The 15,876-nt window shown below is 50.1% G+C and overlaps 1 protein-coding gene across 1 annotated transcript in view; it reads left to right on the forward strand.

The window, feature by feature from the left end:
• Positions 1-1,482: 1,482 nt before the first annotated feature.
• RAB6B (RAB6B, member RAS oncogene family) overlaps positions 1,483-15,876 on the forward strand; it is a 127,899-nt gene continuing 113,505 nt past the window's right edge. The window contains exon 1 of the mRNA XM_084638910.1: positions 1,483-1,730. Coding sequence (XP_084495036.1) covers positions 1,649-1,730 — 82 coding nt within the window. The 5' untranslated portion in view covers positions 1,483-1,648. The remainder of the gene's footprint in view (positions 1,731-15,876) is intronic.

The following is a 15,876-nucleotide window of genomic DNA, read 5'->3' on the forward strand; positions in this document are numbered from 1 at the left end:
ATAATTAATAATGATCTGAAGCTGAGCAAAGGAAAGTATTGTCTGAATATCATAAAAAACATTCCTACCAGAGAGGTCTATTAAACACAGGTGTGATAGCTTCCCATAGGGGATGTGATGGAAGTCTTATTGCCAGAAGCATTTGAAACTACACAGCACAAAGCCCTTGATAATACACTGGTGGGGAGAACCTTACACTGGCAGAGAGGGAGAGGGTGTAGATACAATGACCTGTTAGATTATTTCCCCTGTTTTCTATCATTCTCTGGTTTTAGTTAAGGAGTGAGTTGCCTCCCAGAATGCACTGGAAGTGAGTGTGTTAAAAAATACCATTGTTGATTGTACTCTTCCCTATGGTCCTATGATCTCATCACAAGTTTAAGCAGGTTTGGGCCTGGTAACTGGGTGCATGGGAGCCCCAAAGACTAGTGGTGCTGGTTAACTTGATAGTGGCATTTTTCCTTCTGAGACAGTCTTGATGCTCTGTCACTTTTTCAAGACCACCAGTGCTACCTGGCCACATTCCAGCTGGCTTATTCCATTCCACCCCGCTGAGGCAGACTCCCTTCTGTTCATTTTTTAAAATGTGCCTCTCCAGAGCTCACGATTCAAATTCACCCTGAAATTTCAGTCATATATGACACACACCCCATGAACCATGGGGTGGTGTTCCCATGTGTGGTTAAATAACTGATGCATTCCACCCCAGAGGTAGCTGGTTGGTCTCTAAGAGGCTACAGGAGCTCTTCCAGGGACTTGCTATGTGATCTTGGACAGTCACTAATTCTCTGACCTGTGGCTCCCCATCCGTAAAATGAGAATACTTCTTTTCTCCATTTAGCCCATGATACTGCATGGTCGCCCCAGAGCCTTGATGTGTAAACTGGGCAGAGATCAGCTGTTATGGGTGTATCCAGCACCTAGCACCAGGGGGCCTCTGAGCCCTATTATAATGCTAATGATACCAACAAGTTGCACTTCAGCAGTGCAGGGTGCTATTCCTTTGTAGGGTTTGTTATTCCTGTTAAACAGTGCAGCATTGGTCACCTTGGGGCAGTAAGGAGATGCTTGTGCCTAGCCTTTATTTTCCCTAGGCAGGAGGAGGGGAAGGAAGGAGGCTGGCTCTGGTCTGGGCATGCAGGGTGAGCTGGTGTGGAGCAGGGGGTGTTGAACTGGGGGCTCTGGGAGGAGGTAATTCTGTCCACTTCTCCCCCCACGACTATCTGCTGCTGCTGCACAGCCCCGAGGTCACTTTGTTCCCTCCCAGCCTCTCTCAGGTGAGGCAGCATTTTGCAGGTTAGCCCCCCTGCAGCCGGAGCTGGCTCTAGCAGGGCCGGTGAGGCCGCGGCGCTGGGCTTCGGGGGATGCTGCCCAAGGAGCCCTGCCCGCCCCGATGCAGCCGGCGAAGCTCCCTGCAGCACCGCATTGGCTTGCTGCTCCAGCATGACATCAGGAGCGGGGAGCCAGAGCGCAGGCGCCGGGGAGGGGGAGCGAAGATACAGGAGGCAGAGAGCGGTGCTCGCCAGCATCCCCATCGCTTCGGAGCGACTCCGGCGTGTCCCGGCCCCGCCCGGCAGCTCCCTCCGCCGGCCAGCGAGCTCAGGGAAGGCAAGGAGCCGCCTCCCGCCCAGGGACCCCCTCCTGCCCCATGCCCGGCACCATGTCTGCGGGAGGAGACTTCGGGAACCCCCTGCGGAAATTCAAGCTGGTTTTTCTGGGGGAGCAGAGCGGTGAGTCTGGGGCTCGGTCCCTGGGGCGGGGGGGGGTCCCCTTGGAGCCGGCCCCTGCCTGTGCTGCAGCCTGCGCCCCCCGTGTCCTTTGCGGCTGCGGAGGGCGGCCCCGATCCTGCGGCCGTGCCCAGGGAGCGAGGTGCGGGAGGGGGGCAGCTGTGCCGAGGGGCGCGGCTGAAAGTGACCCGGGATCAGCGCCTGGCACATTGCGCTGGTGGACTGGCTCCTGGGGAGGGCGGCTCGGGCTGCGGGACTGTGCTGCATAGGGAGGCGTCCGGGGATGGAGCTGCAATCCCTGCTCCAAGCGGAGGGCTCAGGCCAAACGGAAACCGCAGGATCAATGACCCAGTGCTAGTAAAACCGGGGTCCTGCCCAAGGGGCCTGCTCAAGAACTTTGTTGTTATTTTGCATTCCCCTTTGTAGCTGAACTCCTTTCTGCAGGGACAGGCATCTGTCCGCAGCCCTGGGGGTGCAGAGAATTCCAGGGCTGCCCCTTTCCTGGGGTGGGTGGGTTGGTTTGTGGGGCGCGCTGGTGGCTATTGGATTGTCTCTCAAGCAGCTGGCATGTCTTAGCACATACGGGGTGGTGGGGGTTGTACTGGACAGTCTGGTGTAAAGCAGCCCTGCTGCGCTTTGTAGAAGCTGGATGTGAAAATAAAGATGAGAGGAGAAGGAGACACACCCTGATGCTTGCCAAGTGCCTGAGCTGCGGCCTCCCTTCCCCCACCCACCTATATTGATATTAAAAACCTTTCCGGGGGTGTAACAAGTTAGCAAGACCTGGCCATAAAATTATCTGTTAATATCCCCCCAGCTCACAGCCTCCTGCCAGGGAGTCTACCATCCCTGAGCCTAGCAGTGGCTCTTCTGTAACCAAACTTTGTCTGGCTCCCTGCTTCTGATGTGCCACCTGGCTGTCAAACGAAAGGCATTTGTTGCACAATATAAGGAGAGCTCACATGGAAACCTGGGAGGGTTCTGGGGCAGAGTGATTATCCTATAACGTCCTTAATGGTTTTGGTTTACAGCACTGGGGAAGAGGGAGCTGGCTCTGTATGAGACCCACATCGCATGGCTGCAGCTCATGGTTTAATTATGCTGTGCAGAGCGTGCCTTTCTGAAGGGGCGGAGGTGGGATGAGGATAAAGGTAAATGTCTGGCATTGATGACAGAGTGGATTAGATGGAGTTCCCAGCAGGAGTCTGCTTCAAGATGCTCTGTAGTCCAGATCCCTTGGCAGCGAGCAGCATGTTCAGTTTCCCTCTCTTTAGGGCTGAACTTGACTTTCCCAAGCCTGGATGATGGAACAAAAGGTTGCAGGATGCTACATGCTGCCCATCCTGCAATGCCCTCTTTATTTACGGCTTTGCTATTTCCTGTCATTTCTTTCTCATTGGTGGACAGCGTCCCAGAGCAGCTCCCCTTCCCCAGTTTGCCCCCTCCTTCAATGGGCGCACGCGTGTAGGGCTCCCAGGTGTGCAGGAGTTTCTGATTCTGACAAAGAAGATGCTGCAATGTCTAGAGAACAGTATTTGTCATATGTGCAGTAAGGGGGAGGGGAATAGAACAATCTTGTAGTGACCGGAGGGCGTGTCATGATGGAAAAGTGCAAGATGTAGCAATATGGGTTTGGGAAGGGGGGCTGGACTGCCCCAGGAGCTCAGGAATGGTGTGAAGATCATCCAGAGCTATGCATTTTTAATGATATTTTTGACTGTCTTGGATGAATGTTGTGTCACGTGGAGGAGAGACCAAATGACCGGGCTGCGTACGCACATGCAGAACCAAAACAAGAACTCCTGGCTGATGATCAGTTTTCTCATCCTTTTTCCTCCCTGCCCTGAGCTTCTCCATACTTGACCCACCCTGCGGGGAGGGGGGGGGGCAGATAAGCAAGAACAAAAGACTCTTTCCCACCTTTGTCACTTTATTAACACCCTTCACAGGGCTGTTACCAGCTATTGTTCATAGGCCTGTAGCAACTTACTTACCTTCCTCTGGGGTGTGTGGGAAGCCATGGGGGCAGTGAAGGGGTCCCTCTAAAGGGCTGACTTGTTCAGCTATCTAGCACTGAAAACCCACAGGGTGAGATTTTCAGCACTGGCCTAAGCTCCCACTGAAACCAATTGGAGTTTCCCCAGGGACTTGGGTGGGAACAGAGTCTACAGTGAGCACTTTTGAAAAACCCACTGGGGTCTCTGAAGTCATGGATTCTACACTATCAATCAGCAAAGCAGCAAATGCAGACACTCCCTCCAAATTAGCAGCTATGCTCCCAGTGCCTGAGACCTTTGTGAGTGAATAGGGAAAGGAGACAGCTGTATATTCTTCCTTTATGTACAGAAACCATGAACTTTACTCAGACCTTTCCATTTGAGAACCCCTTACCTTCCATTTGCAGTCTCCATTATTCTTCCTCTAATGACAGACCCCACATTCTGAATCTATGTGTCATTTACTTGCTGGTTCGCAAACCACAGCCTGATAGTTGCTGTCGAAAGCGCAGCTGTAATTGAAATCAGTCCGCTTTTCAATGGTATTTCATCTTTTCTTCTGTTCCCAGGGTGGAATTTCAGAGAATGGGGGACAAACTCATTAAGCTACAGTCATTGCTGACCAATTTCCAGACAAAGGCAGCCTGTGATTTGAGGTTGAGGAGTGTTACCTTGAAAGGTGCTTCTGATCTGTATAGAGAAGGTCACCAGAGAAGCTTTCACCCACATATCTGGCTGCATTGAGCTAGGTAGTCTGTATATCAAAAGTGTTGCCTTTTAAATTGCTATCTCTCTCTCTAGTTGCCCATCCCCAGAGTATCTGAGCACCTTTGCCTTTTACCATTTCTATGGCATTAACGATTCCTCCAGTGCTGCATCATAAGAAAAATCAGGGGGAAAAAGTGATTTAAGTGCTCTTGCAAGAGTATCGATTGACAATCAGAGATAGTAACCATCTTCCAATAAAATATGTCTCTAAGGGGAGAAGTATATTTATCACCTCATATAGAGGGGGTGGTTTGGTTAGTTGGTTTGGTTTTTTACAGAAAAATGGTATAAAATCTGGAATGAACACTTTCAAAGCTTAACTTTGCTCCCATTATTTCTGTTTTGAAATGGTTTCTTTACAACAGTGGCAGTATTTCTATTGTTCAGATCCACATTTGCCCCAGATTTTCAAACAGGAACAGTTCATTAGAGAAACCTACTCCGTGATGTAATGTACAGAGCCTGGGCTGGCCATTTTCTTTTCTAGGCCCCCTTTTGCCAAAAGCCTTTGCAAGGGTTGGAGGGTCAGGGACTACAGAATCTAAGACCTCCAGCTGCAGGGTCTTGCATGAATGATTTACATACACACATACACCCTTGTCTGACAAATCACTGTTATTCCTCTCTCAGGATAAGTCTCCCGTCTGCACATTAAACAGCACATTTAGAATGTGAGCCAGGGAGAGCCATGAGAAGCAGTTGAATCAATCCTTCCTTATTGCATGCAAGTCACACCCTTGATCCCATTTCCACTGTATAAGGCCCATGAGTGGATCGGGAGTCTGATTGTGGACTGGAGGGTCTTCCACGGGCTGCTTTGGGAAACAGGAATGATTAAAATCCCCCTTTCTGTTTTCACATGAAACTTCCTATCCAGTGCATCCCAGCAGAGCCAGAGCAGGGAGATGCCCCCAGGCAGTGACTGTAGTCTGACTGAAGTGCTATTGATCAAAGGCCGTATGAGCTCAGTTGTAACAGGGCATACAGCTGATCTAGGTCCAGCTCTCAGAAGCATTTGAAATAAGTAGCTACATGGAGGAGGGGCAATGATGGTTGCAAGTGACCTCGGGTGACTCCTGCAAAAGAAGTCACTGCCCTTTCCCCATCCATCTAGCATGCTGGCTACCAAGTGCCCTGTGTTCACAGGACAGAGTGCAAGGTCCTCAGCAAGTGTCCTCTCTGTCCACTCAGGAGAGGACGTGCATCCATGGGCATCTCTGCGTTAAAGGGAGATCCTGGCACTTTTGCTCAGAGGCTCTAAGGCTGATTCTATCTGTGGTGCTGTACCAACCCCTTGTTTTTTGGGACGGGCTGTAAGACACACGACGCTCAACTGGTTGTTAAACTAGCAACAAGATTAGCTTCACACTTTCATTTCCTCCCACTGATTCTTATTTATAGTAATATTCCCATCCAGTTTTCAGGTCAGCTGTACATGCCGCCACCAGAGGAATTAGAAACCAGGTGGGCCTGATTTTGAATCCATTTACATGCCTGGGGATCAGGAGTAACTCCATGGATATCAATGGCATTACACTGGAGATCAGAATCAGGCCCATTGCATGTATAGCACTGAAAGACTCTGAGCATCTTGGTTCTAGGGTCTGGAACATTTAGAGGCTAGATGGGGCCTCAGAAAGTGCCATAATTTTTGTTACCCCCTCCTTGCAGCTTCAGCACTGGAGCGTTTGAGGTCTTTCTGCATGCTGGCAGGATCAGTAAAGCACAGTGGGTCCCATTTTCTGTTCACACTGGTTTTATACCAGTTTATCTTCATTGCCTTTCCTGAAATGACTCCTGATTTGCACCCACTTGAGAGCAGAATCCAGCCCAGTAATGTGCAATCACCTGCTTTCTGGCTTTGCATCACAAGTCAGAAATCTGTGCTTTGTGAGAATCCAGTTCCAGCATGAGCGTTGTTCTGTGCAGACTTGTGCCTCAGCTCCCCCTAACTTAGAGTCCGTTGTGCAATAACCCTGTGTGTCAGCTCTGGCATAAGAATCCCACTCCCTCACCATGGGCATTGTTCTGTCTAACCCTGTGCACTGACTCCTGGGTGAGAGTCACGTGTTCTAACCTCACGCACTGGTTCCAGTGAAGACCATGGGAGTCTTTCTTAAGAAAATGGGTTAAAGAAGACAGCTTCCTGAATAAACTGGTTGGCCCTTAGTGTGCATGGGGCAGTGGGAAGGAGCAGTGGAGAAGGGTGGGATGGTTGACACCAAAGGTGTTCTGAGCACGTTTTTCTCCACACACTCCCTGTTTTCCTTACCTGCGGTCTTGTACATTAATTTCCTCTTCATTAAAAATCAGTTCAGCTTTCCTGGTGACACTTAGCACAGTCTGTCTCCAGCAGAGTGTCATGGTAATTTAACATTTAGTGCCAAAGTTTTCAGGTAATGGGCAATTCCAGAAATGGGTTATAGATGCACTTTATTATAAATATCCAAACAATGAATTCACATAGTTTTCACTGCAGGTCCATTGATATGAGAACATGTGGTGTCTATGACGGATTGGCTAGTTTACTGTCTAATAGCTCCACTACCTCAAATGGAAGATGTTTGGGCACTGATAGGGTGACAGTACATAGAGGCTCCAGTCATGGTCCCATTGGGCATGCTGTACAGACCCACAGGTAAGAGCAGGCCGCTGCCCCAAAGAGCAGAATAAAGCAATACGTCTCCCCATGGGGCTACCACCACGGCTATGTGTCATTCCCTTAAGGACTGCTAACTGACGAAGCCTCTCCTAGAATGCCATTATAGCTGGAAATGTGCTTCTTGCCTGGTGCTTGCTGGTTTCTGGGGTGGGACTTACAAGATTGGACTCAGTGCAGTGATGAGCTACTTACCGTACTGTAGGTCACTTGGCGCTTTGGAGAAAATGGGGTTTCTGTGATGACCTATTGCCCGTATTTTGGCAGCTCTCATTTGTTCTATGTACCCCTAGGATTTCATTGTGAGTCAGCCAGAGCAGTAGTTGTGGGACATAAGATAACAAGTCCTGGGAGTGGGTGGGGGGTCGAACTGACTGGCAGTAACCGTTCCTGCCACTTCTCCCTTAGTTGTTGCGAGGAGATCCAGGAATAATATTTATGCCACCATTATTTCTGAGCTGCACCATTTTTTATTTTGGCATGCTGCTCTTGGGTGAAACACCTCCTCATTGCAAAGCCCATGCAGAGATCCAGATATACCCTCCTCCTGATCTCCTACAGCCCCACCTCTTTGCTCCTCTATCCCACCTGCAAGCTTGCCTAACTTCCCCCACACCCACATGCCCAAGTATCTTGCTAAAGGGGATGTCTCAACCTTCCCTCCTCCTTTTTTTGCATGCGTGCTTTCTCGGGGAACGCGGCACATCCATGAAGACGGTACCAATGGGTTACATGCACACACACTTCCCATGTGCTAGCACTCTCACCATTAGTTTGGCAGCCCCATAGGGCAGGGGCTGTCATTTTGTTGTGGGTTTGTACAGCACCTAGCACCATGGCATCCTCCTGGGCCATGCCGGGGGCTCCTAGGTGCTACGGGAATGCAAATGACAAATAATAATAAACTCCTTGTCATAGGGTTGCTGGTCCCTGGGAGCAGGCCAGGCCCAGTGCCCCTGTGTCAGAGCAGGTGGGCTAGTGGAGCCGATTAAAGGGGGCGGGGCTACACCTGGGTTCTATAAAGGCCTGGCAGAGGGCAGGAAGGAAGAGGAGGAGTCATTGGGGCAGACTGTCCCTGGGAAGAGGGGGGGTGCTCATCCTTCGATAGGTCCCTGGAGCAAGAGGCCAGGTGCTCAGGACGGTAGCCCTGGGGCTAGTGTTCCAGCAAGGGAGCAGAGTTGCCTGAGACTGGGGAGCTGCAACAAGTAGGATCAGCAGAGATCCCTGGGAGGGGAGGCTTTGACAGCCTAGGACAAAGGATGAGCTAAGGGACTGCTCCTGTTTGTTTTGTTCACTTATGTTTGGATGCTAAAGGAGGCTGGCTGTGGTAGCGTATGCTTAGAAGCTGAGAGAAGTCCTCATGAATAGCCAGTGGCATTCTGAATGCTTGCCCTTCGCTTGTGCTCACATCCATTCTCTGCTTGCTTTCCATAGGCTGTCCTGTGTTCAATTTTACTGACCACAGATGGGCCTGGGAAGTGAACATGTGAGGATTGGTGGGACTGTAATGTTTTTCTTTGTACATGTGAGCGCTCCTGTCAGAAGCAGCCGTGCACTAATCCACTGGAGGAAAAGAAATGTAACCCTGCGGTTGCGGCTTGCATGTAGAAGGAATCCTGGGAGAGTGGCAGACAGCTTAGCTGCACCCAGGTCACCTGCAGGCAGAGATCAGTGGGAGGAATCCAAGACGTGTTCTTGGTGCTGTTTCAAACACTGTTGTTAGTTATATGGCAGCAATACTGGAGGGAAGTTCTTCCATAACTCCTGGAACCCTAGAAACCACTGTGCTGAGAGAAAATGGTGCAAACCCTGAGAATGCCGCTGGGAGAGAATCTACGTGTTGGTAATCTTCCTCTTTTGGGGTCTTATTGAATGAACCTGCTCAGGGTCGTAAACCAGCAGGTGGAAATACTTCGGTAAGAAACTGGACTGTAACAATGGATATAGCTCAGTGGCTTGAGCATTGGCCTGCTAAACCCAGGGTTGTGAGTTCAATCCTTGAGGGGGCCATTTAGGGATCTGGGGCAAAAATTGGGGATTGGTCCTGCTTTGAGCAGGGGGTTGGACTAGATGACCTCCTGAGGTCCCTTCCAACCCCAATATTCTATGTTACTTGAATGCTGGGCGCTGGTACATAGCAGTGCAAAACTCCTGCAACATTTGCAGTGTGCTGGATGATAGATGGTCTCTTGCATTTGACATTCTGCAATAAAATATGATAGTTTGGTCTCTCTGTGGTTATTTAGCTCATTGAGCAACACTGGGCATTTGGTTAAATGTCTTGTCCTTGTCAATCATTTGACCAAATGATTAGTTCTTAGTCACTTGACCATGTGACTAGTTTGAGGGAAAGTTGGTAGTACACATATCAACTCCACTGCATAACAATCAACCCCAAAGTTCTGTTTGATTTCATCTGACACCCTTCTTTTACTCCTTGTCATGCCACATTAGGCTCCCATGAGAAAGCCCTGTCTCCTGCACAGAGGCACTTCAAACCCTTGCTGAGGGCCAGCCCATTGTTCCCAAGGAGCAGGGCTGTTGAGGGCCCTCAGAGAAGCTATGGGGGAGTGGTCATTTAGGTAACCTGGGCCATGTCTGTTCAGAGCCTTATAATAGGGACAGAGACCTCCAACATCACTGGATCTGTAGGGAGCCAGTGGAGTGAGAGGAATGCATGGGAACCTGTCACCTCTCCTAGCACTGCAGGAGTAGGACAGAGGAAAGAACTAAATCTTGTGGAACTCCCCAGGGAAGGTATCTGGGGGGAGAGGAGTCCAGCACTCCCATCTGTGGGTAGCCTTTGAGAAAGGATTTCCCTGGAGATGGGAGAAAAGGGACCCAAGAATGGAAGGAGAAGAGTAAGGGGAAATGGGCAGGAGCAGCGGAAATGCCCTATAAGTCTGTGTGTGTGTGTGGGCGGGGGGCACAGGCACCCAAACCATAGCCTCACAGTGCCCCTTCCCCCGAGACCCCACTCCCGTGCTGTCTATTCCCCCAACCCCCCGAGACCTCGCTCTCTGCTCGCTCCTCTTTGCTCCCCTTGCTCGCGCTTACGGCTGGTAGAAAGTGGGAGGGCCATGGCCCTCTGCTCCCCCTTCCACCCTCTCCTCCCCATTCCAGAGCCCCTGGAAATGGTCATTGCAACATGGCAGAGAGCCAGGGCTAGACAATGATGGATGTGGGGAGTGGGAATGGGGGAATGAAAGGAGAAGAGAAAACTGCAGACAGAGCTGAGAAAAGAGGCAAGAAAAGGAATATTGGAGAGAAGGGACTCGCGCAGAATGAAAGAAAAGGGGGACAAACAAATGGAGGTAGGGAAAAGGCAAGAAAAGACCTATGGCAGAGAGGTCAGTGAGTTTAACTTTCATTTATTTATGAGCCTTTATTTTATGGCCTTTCCTTGGCAGACAGCCTGTGTTTATGTAGGCTTGGCGGAAAGAAAAGGGATGGCTATTTCGGGCCCTTATGTTATATTAATATGGCTTGCTGCTCTGGGTATGGGAGAACAAGACAAGGAAAATACCATAACATTCACTTCTGGTGGGTAGGGACCTGGTGGCCCTCAGATTCTCCCACTTTATGACAGAGCTTTACCTTGAAACTCTGAAATGCTGACAAGTAGGCATGGTCCCAAGCACAGCGGCTTTATGGAAAATGAGTTTGACTTTGGAAGAGCCTTCTGTCTGAGCTTCCCCCCAGTTCCTGTGGCCTGTCCTGGGCAGAGGAGAAAGTAGTCCAGGATTGCCAGCTCCAAGAGTCCACAAATCATATCAGGCCACTAAAAAAATCACTGATTGGCTTAAAAACTCAGGGATCCAAAGGGGGACATGGAACAGAGAACCTCTGATAGTGCCCACTGCTCCTCAAAGGCATCTGAGGAGTCAGTGGACACTGCCCAGAGGAATTCTGCCCAGAGGTGTGATTGGATGAAGGATCGGAAATAGGCCCCACGGTCACAGAGCAACCCCCTCATCCAGCTTCCTGATATGATGGACAGCCATCTTGGACAGCACCAGGAGGAGGTTGACAAGGAGGTCCTGTGACTTCATGGGGCCATAGATGGGTGTGCATGAATCAGGAGGTGTGGGGAAAAGTGCATCCAGAACTTCAGTATGAGGTTCTAGAGGATCCGGAAGAGTGTCTGCAGCCTGACATGCTCCACATAGATATGCACCAGGGTCTCCCTCTCACTGCAGAAAGAACAGGTGTCAGGCAGTTCGTGACCGGTGCCATGTACATACCCATGCTTACGGCTCTGTGGAGGAGCTGCCCACTTAAATCCCTGGCGGCTATGGAACCATGGTAGGGCACAGACTGGCCCACCAGGGTCTCTTGCCCTTCAAGTGGTTGGACCTGTTGCCACGGGGTGGGACATGAGGTCAAGGAAGTGGCTTGTCTGAAGCCTGAGCACGTACAGGCCATCTGATATCATTCAGTGACATGCTGGAGAGGCATGTGGGTGGGGGGGCCGATAACAGGTGCCAGAGGCAGCAACCTCCCCCAGGGTACATGCGAGTATTTCAGTGCAGCGAGACATCTTGGGGCCCTACCGAAGGCCTGGTGTTCCAAGCCCTGAGTGCTGACCATTACCTCCCTGGAAGGCACATTGTGAACAAGGCAGACAGACTGCAGGAAGAGAAAGAAGGGTGTCATGGTGATGGCAGTTGAATGCTGCCCTGGAGAACTGGGTCCTCCCCCTCTCTGACACAGATTTCCTGTGTTACGCTGGGCACGTCACTTAGCCAAGACTTTTCACAAGTGCTCACCAATTTTGTGTTCCTCATTTTCTGGGGGCCTGATGTGAGACCTGGGATGTGCTTTGCAGAAGTGCTGAGCACTCACAGCTGCAACTAAAGTCGATGGGAGCTGTGCTGTGCAAATACAAAGTGCTATAGAATGCTGATTTCAGAGTAACAGCCGTGTTAGTCTGTATTCGCAAAAAGAAAAGGAGTACTTGTGGCACCTTAGAGACTAACCAATTTATTTGAGCGTACAGCTACTGCATCCGATGAAGTGAGCTGTAGCTCACGAAAGCTCATGCTCAAATAAATTGGTTAGTCTCTAAGGTGCCACAAGTACTCCTTTTCTTTTTATAGAATGCTCAGTACTCTGAAAAACCAGGTCCAAGGCATCACAGATTGGACACCCAAAGTTAGTGGATACTTTTGGCCTTAATCTTATGGGCCTCAGTGCCCCACCTGTATAATGGGGACGGTAGTACGGCATCCTCTCACAGGGGTGTTGGGAAAAGAAAGGGTCGGTCCTCGGGCTGGTTTTGTTCAATATCTTCATAAATGATCTGGAGGATGGTGTGGATTGCACCCTCAGCAAGTTTGCAGATAACACTAAACTGGGAGGAGAGGTAGATACGCTGGAGGGTAGGGGTAGGATACAGAGGGACCTAGACAAATTAGAGGATTGGGCCAAAAGAAATCTGATGAGGTTCAACAAGGACAAGTGCAGAGTCCTGCACTTAGGACAGAAGAATCCCATGCACCGCTACAGACTAGGGACCGAATGGCTAGGCAGCAGTTCTGCAGAAAAGGACCTAGGGGTTACAGTGGACGAGAAGCTGGATATGAGTCAACAGTGTGTTGTTGCCAAGAAAGCCAATGGCATTCTGGGCTGTATAATTAGGGACATTGCCAGCAGATCGAGGGACGTGATCGTTCCCCTCTATTCGACATTGGTGAGGCCTCATCTGGAGTTCTGTGTCCAGTTTTGGGCCCCACACTACAAGAAGGATGTGGAAAAATTGGAAAACGTCCAGCAGAGGGCAACAAAAATGATTAGGGGACTGGAACACATGACTTATGAGGAGAGGCTGAGGGAACTGGGATTGTTTAATCTGCGAAAGAGGAATGAGGGGGGATTTGATAGCTGCTTTCAACTACCTGAAAGAGGGTACCAAAGAGGATGGATCTAGACTGTTCTCAGTGGTAGCAGATGACAGAACGAGGAGTAATGGTCTCAAGTTGCAGTGGAGGAGGTTTAGGTTGGATATTAGGAAAAACTTTTTCACTAGGAGGGTGGTGAAACACTGGAATGCGTTACCTAGGGAGGTGGTGGAATCTCCTTCCTTAGAGGTTTTTAAGGTCAGGCTTGACAAAGCCCTGGCTGGGACGATTTAGTTGGGGATTGGTCCTGCTTTGAGCAGGGGGTTGGACTAGATGACCTCCTGAGGTCCCTTCCAACCCTGATATTCTATGATTCATGTCTGTGAAGCAGTCAGGTACTTTCATGATAGCGCCATAGGGAAGCCCAGGAAGAAATTAATCATTTTGTTTGCAGAGCAGGGTTTGCATAGTGGGAAACAAATAAAACCGGGGCCACATGTTCAATAGCAATGAGACAACAAACTATTGAATAGCTGCTTGCTCAGTGATCACAGTCCAGCCTATGCACTGAATGAGGCAGGGATTCCAGGGAAAAAGTGCTGGTGATCATGTGACAAAAGACTGGGGCACTGACTTAGGATGTGGGGACTCAGGTTTAATTCCCTCCTCTGCCATGAACTTCCTGTGTGACCTTTGGATATGCTGCTTAGCACCTCAGTTTGCTGTCCCACAAAGCATGGTTAATAATGCTTCCCTATCTTCCTGGGATATTATGAGAATAAAGACACTAAAGATTTTGCAGTGCTTTGAGATCCACGGAGGAAAAGTGTGATACAAGAAATAGCTGTTGTGCAGCCCTAATAATGTGCTTTTTTAAAGTGAATCTTTTGTGTGTGATTACACAGCATATTCCTAGCATCTCCTCACAAAGGAATCTAATGAATGAAGTTTTCAAATTACCATGCAGTTTAACTGCCCTTCCACTCTCTGTGGATTTATGTGGTGTCCCTTGGTTTGGTTGATGGTTATCCTCACTAGGTATCTGTGCTGGAAGAAGTTCTGACATGGCCTTTGTCAATTCATGAGCTTTTCACAGTCATTTCCTATTTCCACCAGAGCTCATGCATCTGCAGTTATGTGGTTGGACTTCTTGATCTTCCCTTGAGGACATTTGTTCCTTGGTTGTTTGTAGGAAGTGACTCTTGGGGTAGAAAAATTGTCCTTGGCACTACTCTTTCCCCTGTATCTCTTGTCTCTGCCATTTCATAGCAGTGGTTGTCTTCCTGGCCCAGGAGTTTAGGGGTTCGGAAGTCTAAACTGTTTGGAGGGTGGGAGTTTCATGCAGGGGGAAAAGAAGTCACATGGCTGGGGGGGAAGGGGTGCCAAAGGTTCAGATAAGCTGCAGATAAACATTTAAACTCTGGGGTGATTCTCTGAATCCCACCCAAACTTCGGCCCTTCTGGGGGTCACCAGTTCCGTGTAGGAGCCAGCCCCTGTTGTGCTGTTTCAGGGGAGCTGCAGAGCTCTGAGTGTTCATGCCAGTACACCCGTGTTGCTGGTCAGGAGCCGAGCACGGTGGTTCTGTTTGTTCTTCCTGACCTCTCTGGCTTACTCACACGCTTCGCTGGTAGTTGACAGGCATCCGTGAGAGTGCTGCTCTGCCGTAGGTGCTGGAACTCAGGGTGCGTGGGGTGCTGCAGCACCCCCTGACTTGCAGTGGTTTCCATTATATCCAGGGTTTACAGTTTGGTTCAGTGGTTCTCAGCACCCCCGTTATCAAAATTGTTCTAGCACCCATGCGCTCCGCATGTGTTCCCTTGCCACTAGGATTGCATGTGAAACCTTAAAAAGGTCAGTGCTGAACAACAAACCAGTCAGGAGGCTTTTGCCCCAAGACCGACTACAGGCGTTGCTGGGAGCTGGCAGAGCTATGTGAAATGGGTGGGAAGCCAAGAGGGGCCCGGTACACTGTGTTCATACCCTGGCCACACGCCCCACCCCAAGGACAAAGGAGTCCGCTGAATATTGCTTTGCAGTCCCAGAAGCTCCCGCCTCCTACAGTCGGCCCACCTACCCAGCCACTGTCTCCCTCTTTCCAGCGAGATCTTGTCCCAGAAGATGCCCCGGGAGCAGAGCTCTCCTGCAGGCTGTCTGGCTCTGCAGGCATTGGTAGGCGTGATGTATGCTCCAGCTGCCCAAGCATCGCTATTTTAGAAGTGCAGACATGGACAGGACTGGCTCCACTCAACAGGGGAACCAGGATGGTTTTTAATTATACATCAAGATGCTTGATGGTTCCCTTTCTCACTTCATTCGCTCAGTCTGTTGGATTTTTCTCTTTTCTTTGTACCAGCTTTTCTTGTTTCCATCTCACTCATCTTGTTAGTAACTGATCTTCCCCCTTCTTATGTTCCCTTCCCTCTCCCACCTCCCATTCTTCCTTAACTCTTGTGTCTCTGTCAGTTTGGACTCCTCCTTTTCATGTAATCCCCTTGGAATCCAAGTCCCCTCCCATGCATGCAGAAGGCAATTAGAATAGGAGCCGGCTTACATGCCGTTTTTTAATTTTGCTCCTTCAAATAACTCTGGTGCACCCTGATGTTTGGGAAGATGATAGCCTAGCAGCTCCGCATAGGGCTGGATGCTGCATAAGCTTCCCTCAAATAGCTCAGCCAATACGCTTGAATCCTGAGCTGCAATACACCCAGTTACTTGCATCCTTAGTCCTGTCCCAGCTCTGCCACGGCACCTCAATCTTCACCTCCAGGAGTGCCCTGTGGTTCCAATCCAGCATCTTCACGTGGCTCGCTCCTGACCCCCAGTGCCGATCTCAAGACAACCCCTGAGCAGAGGTTGTCGAGTGTGCCAGGTTGGTTGGTTGAGC

Source organism: Lepidochelys olivacea (genome assembly GCF_965140295.1).
Source record: "Lepidochelys olivacea isolate rLepOli2 genome assembly, chromosome: 9".
In the NCBI taxonomy this organism is placed as follows: Eukaryota; Metazoa; Chordata; order Testudines; family Cheloniidae; genus Lepidochelys; species Lepidochelys olivacea.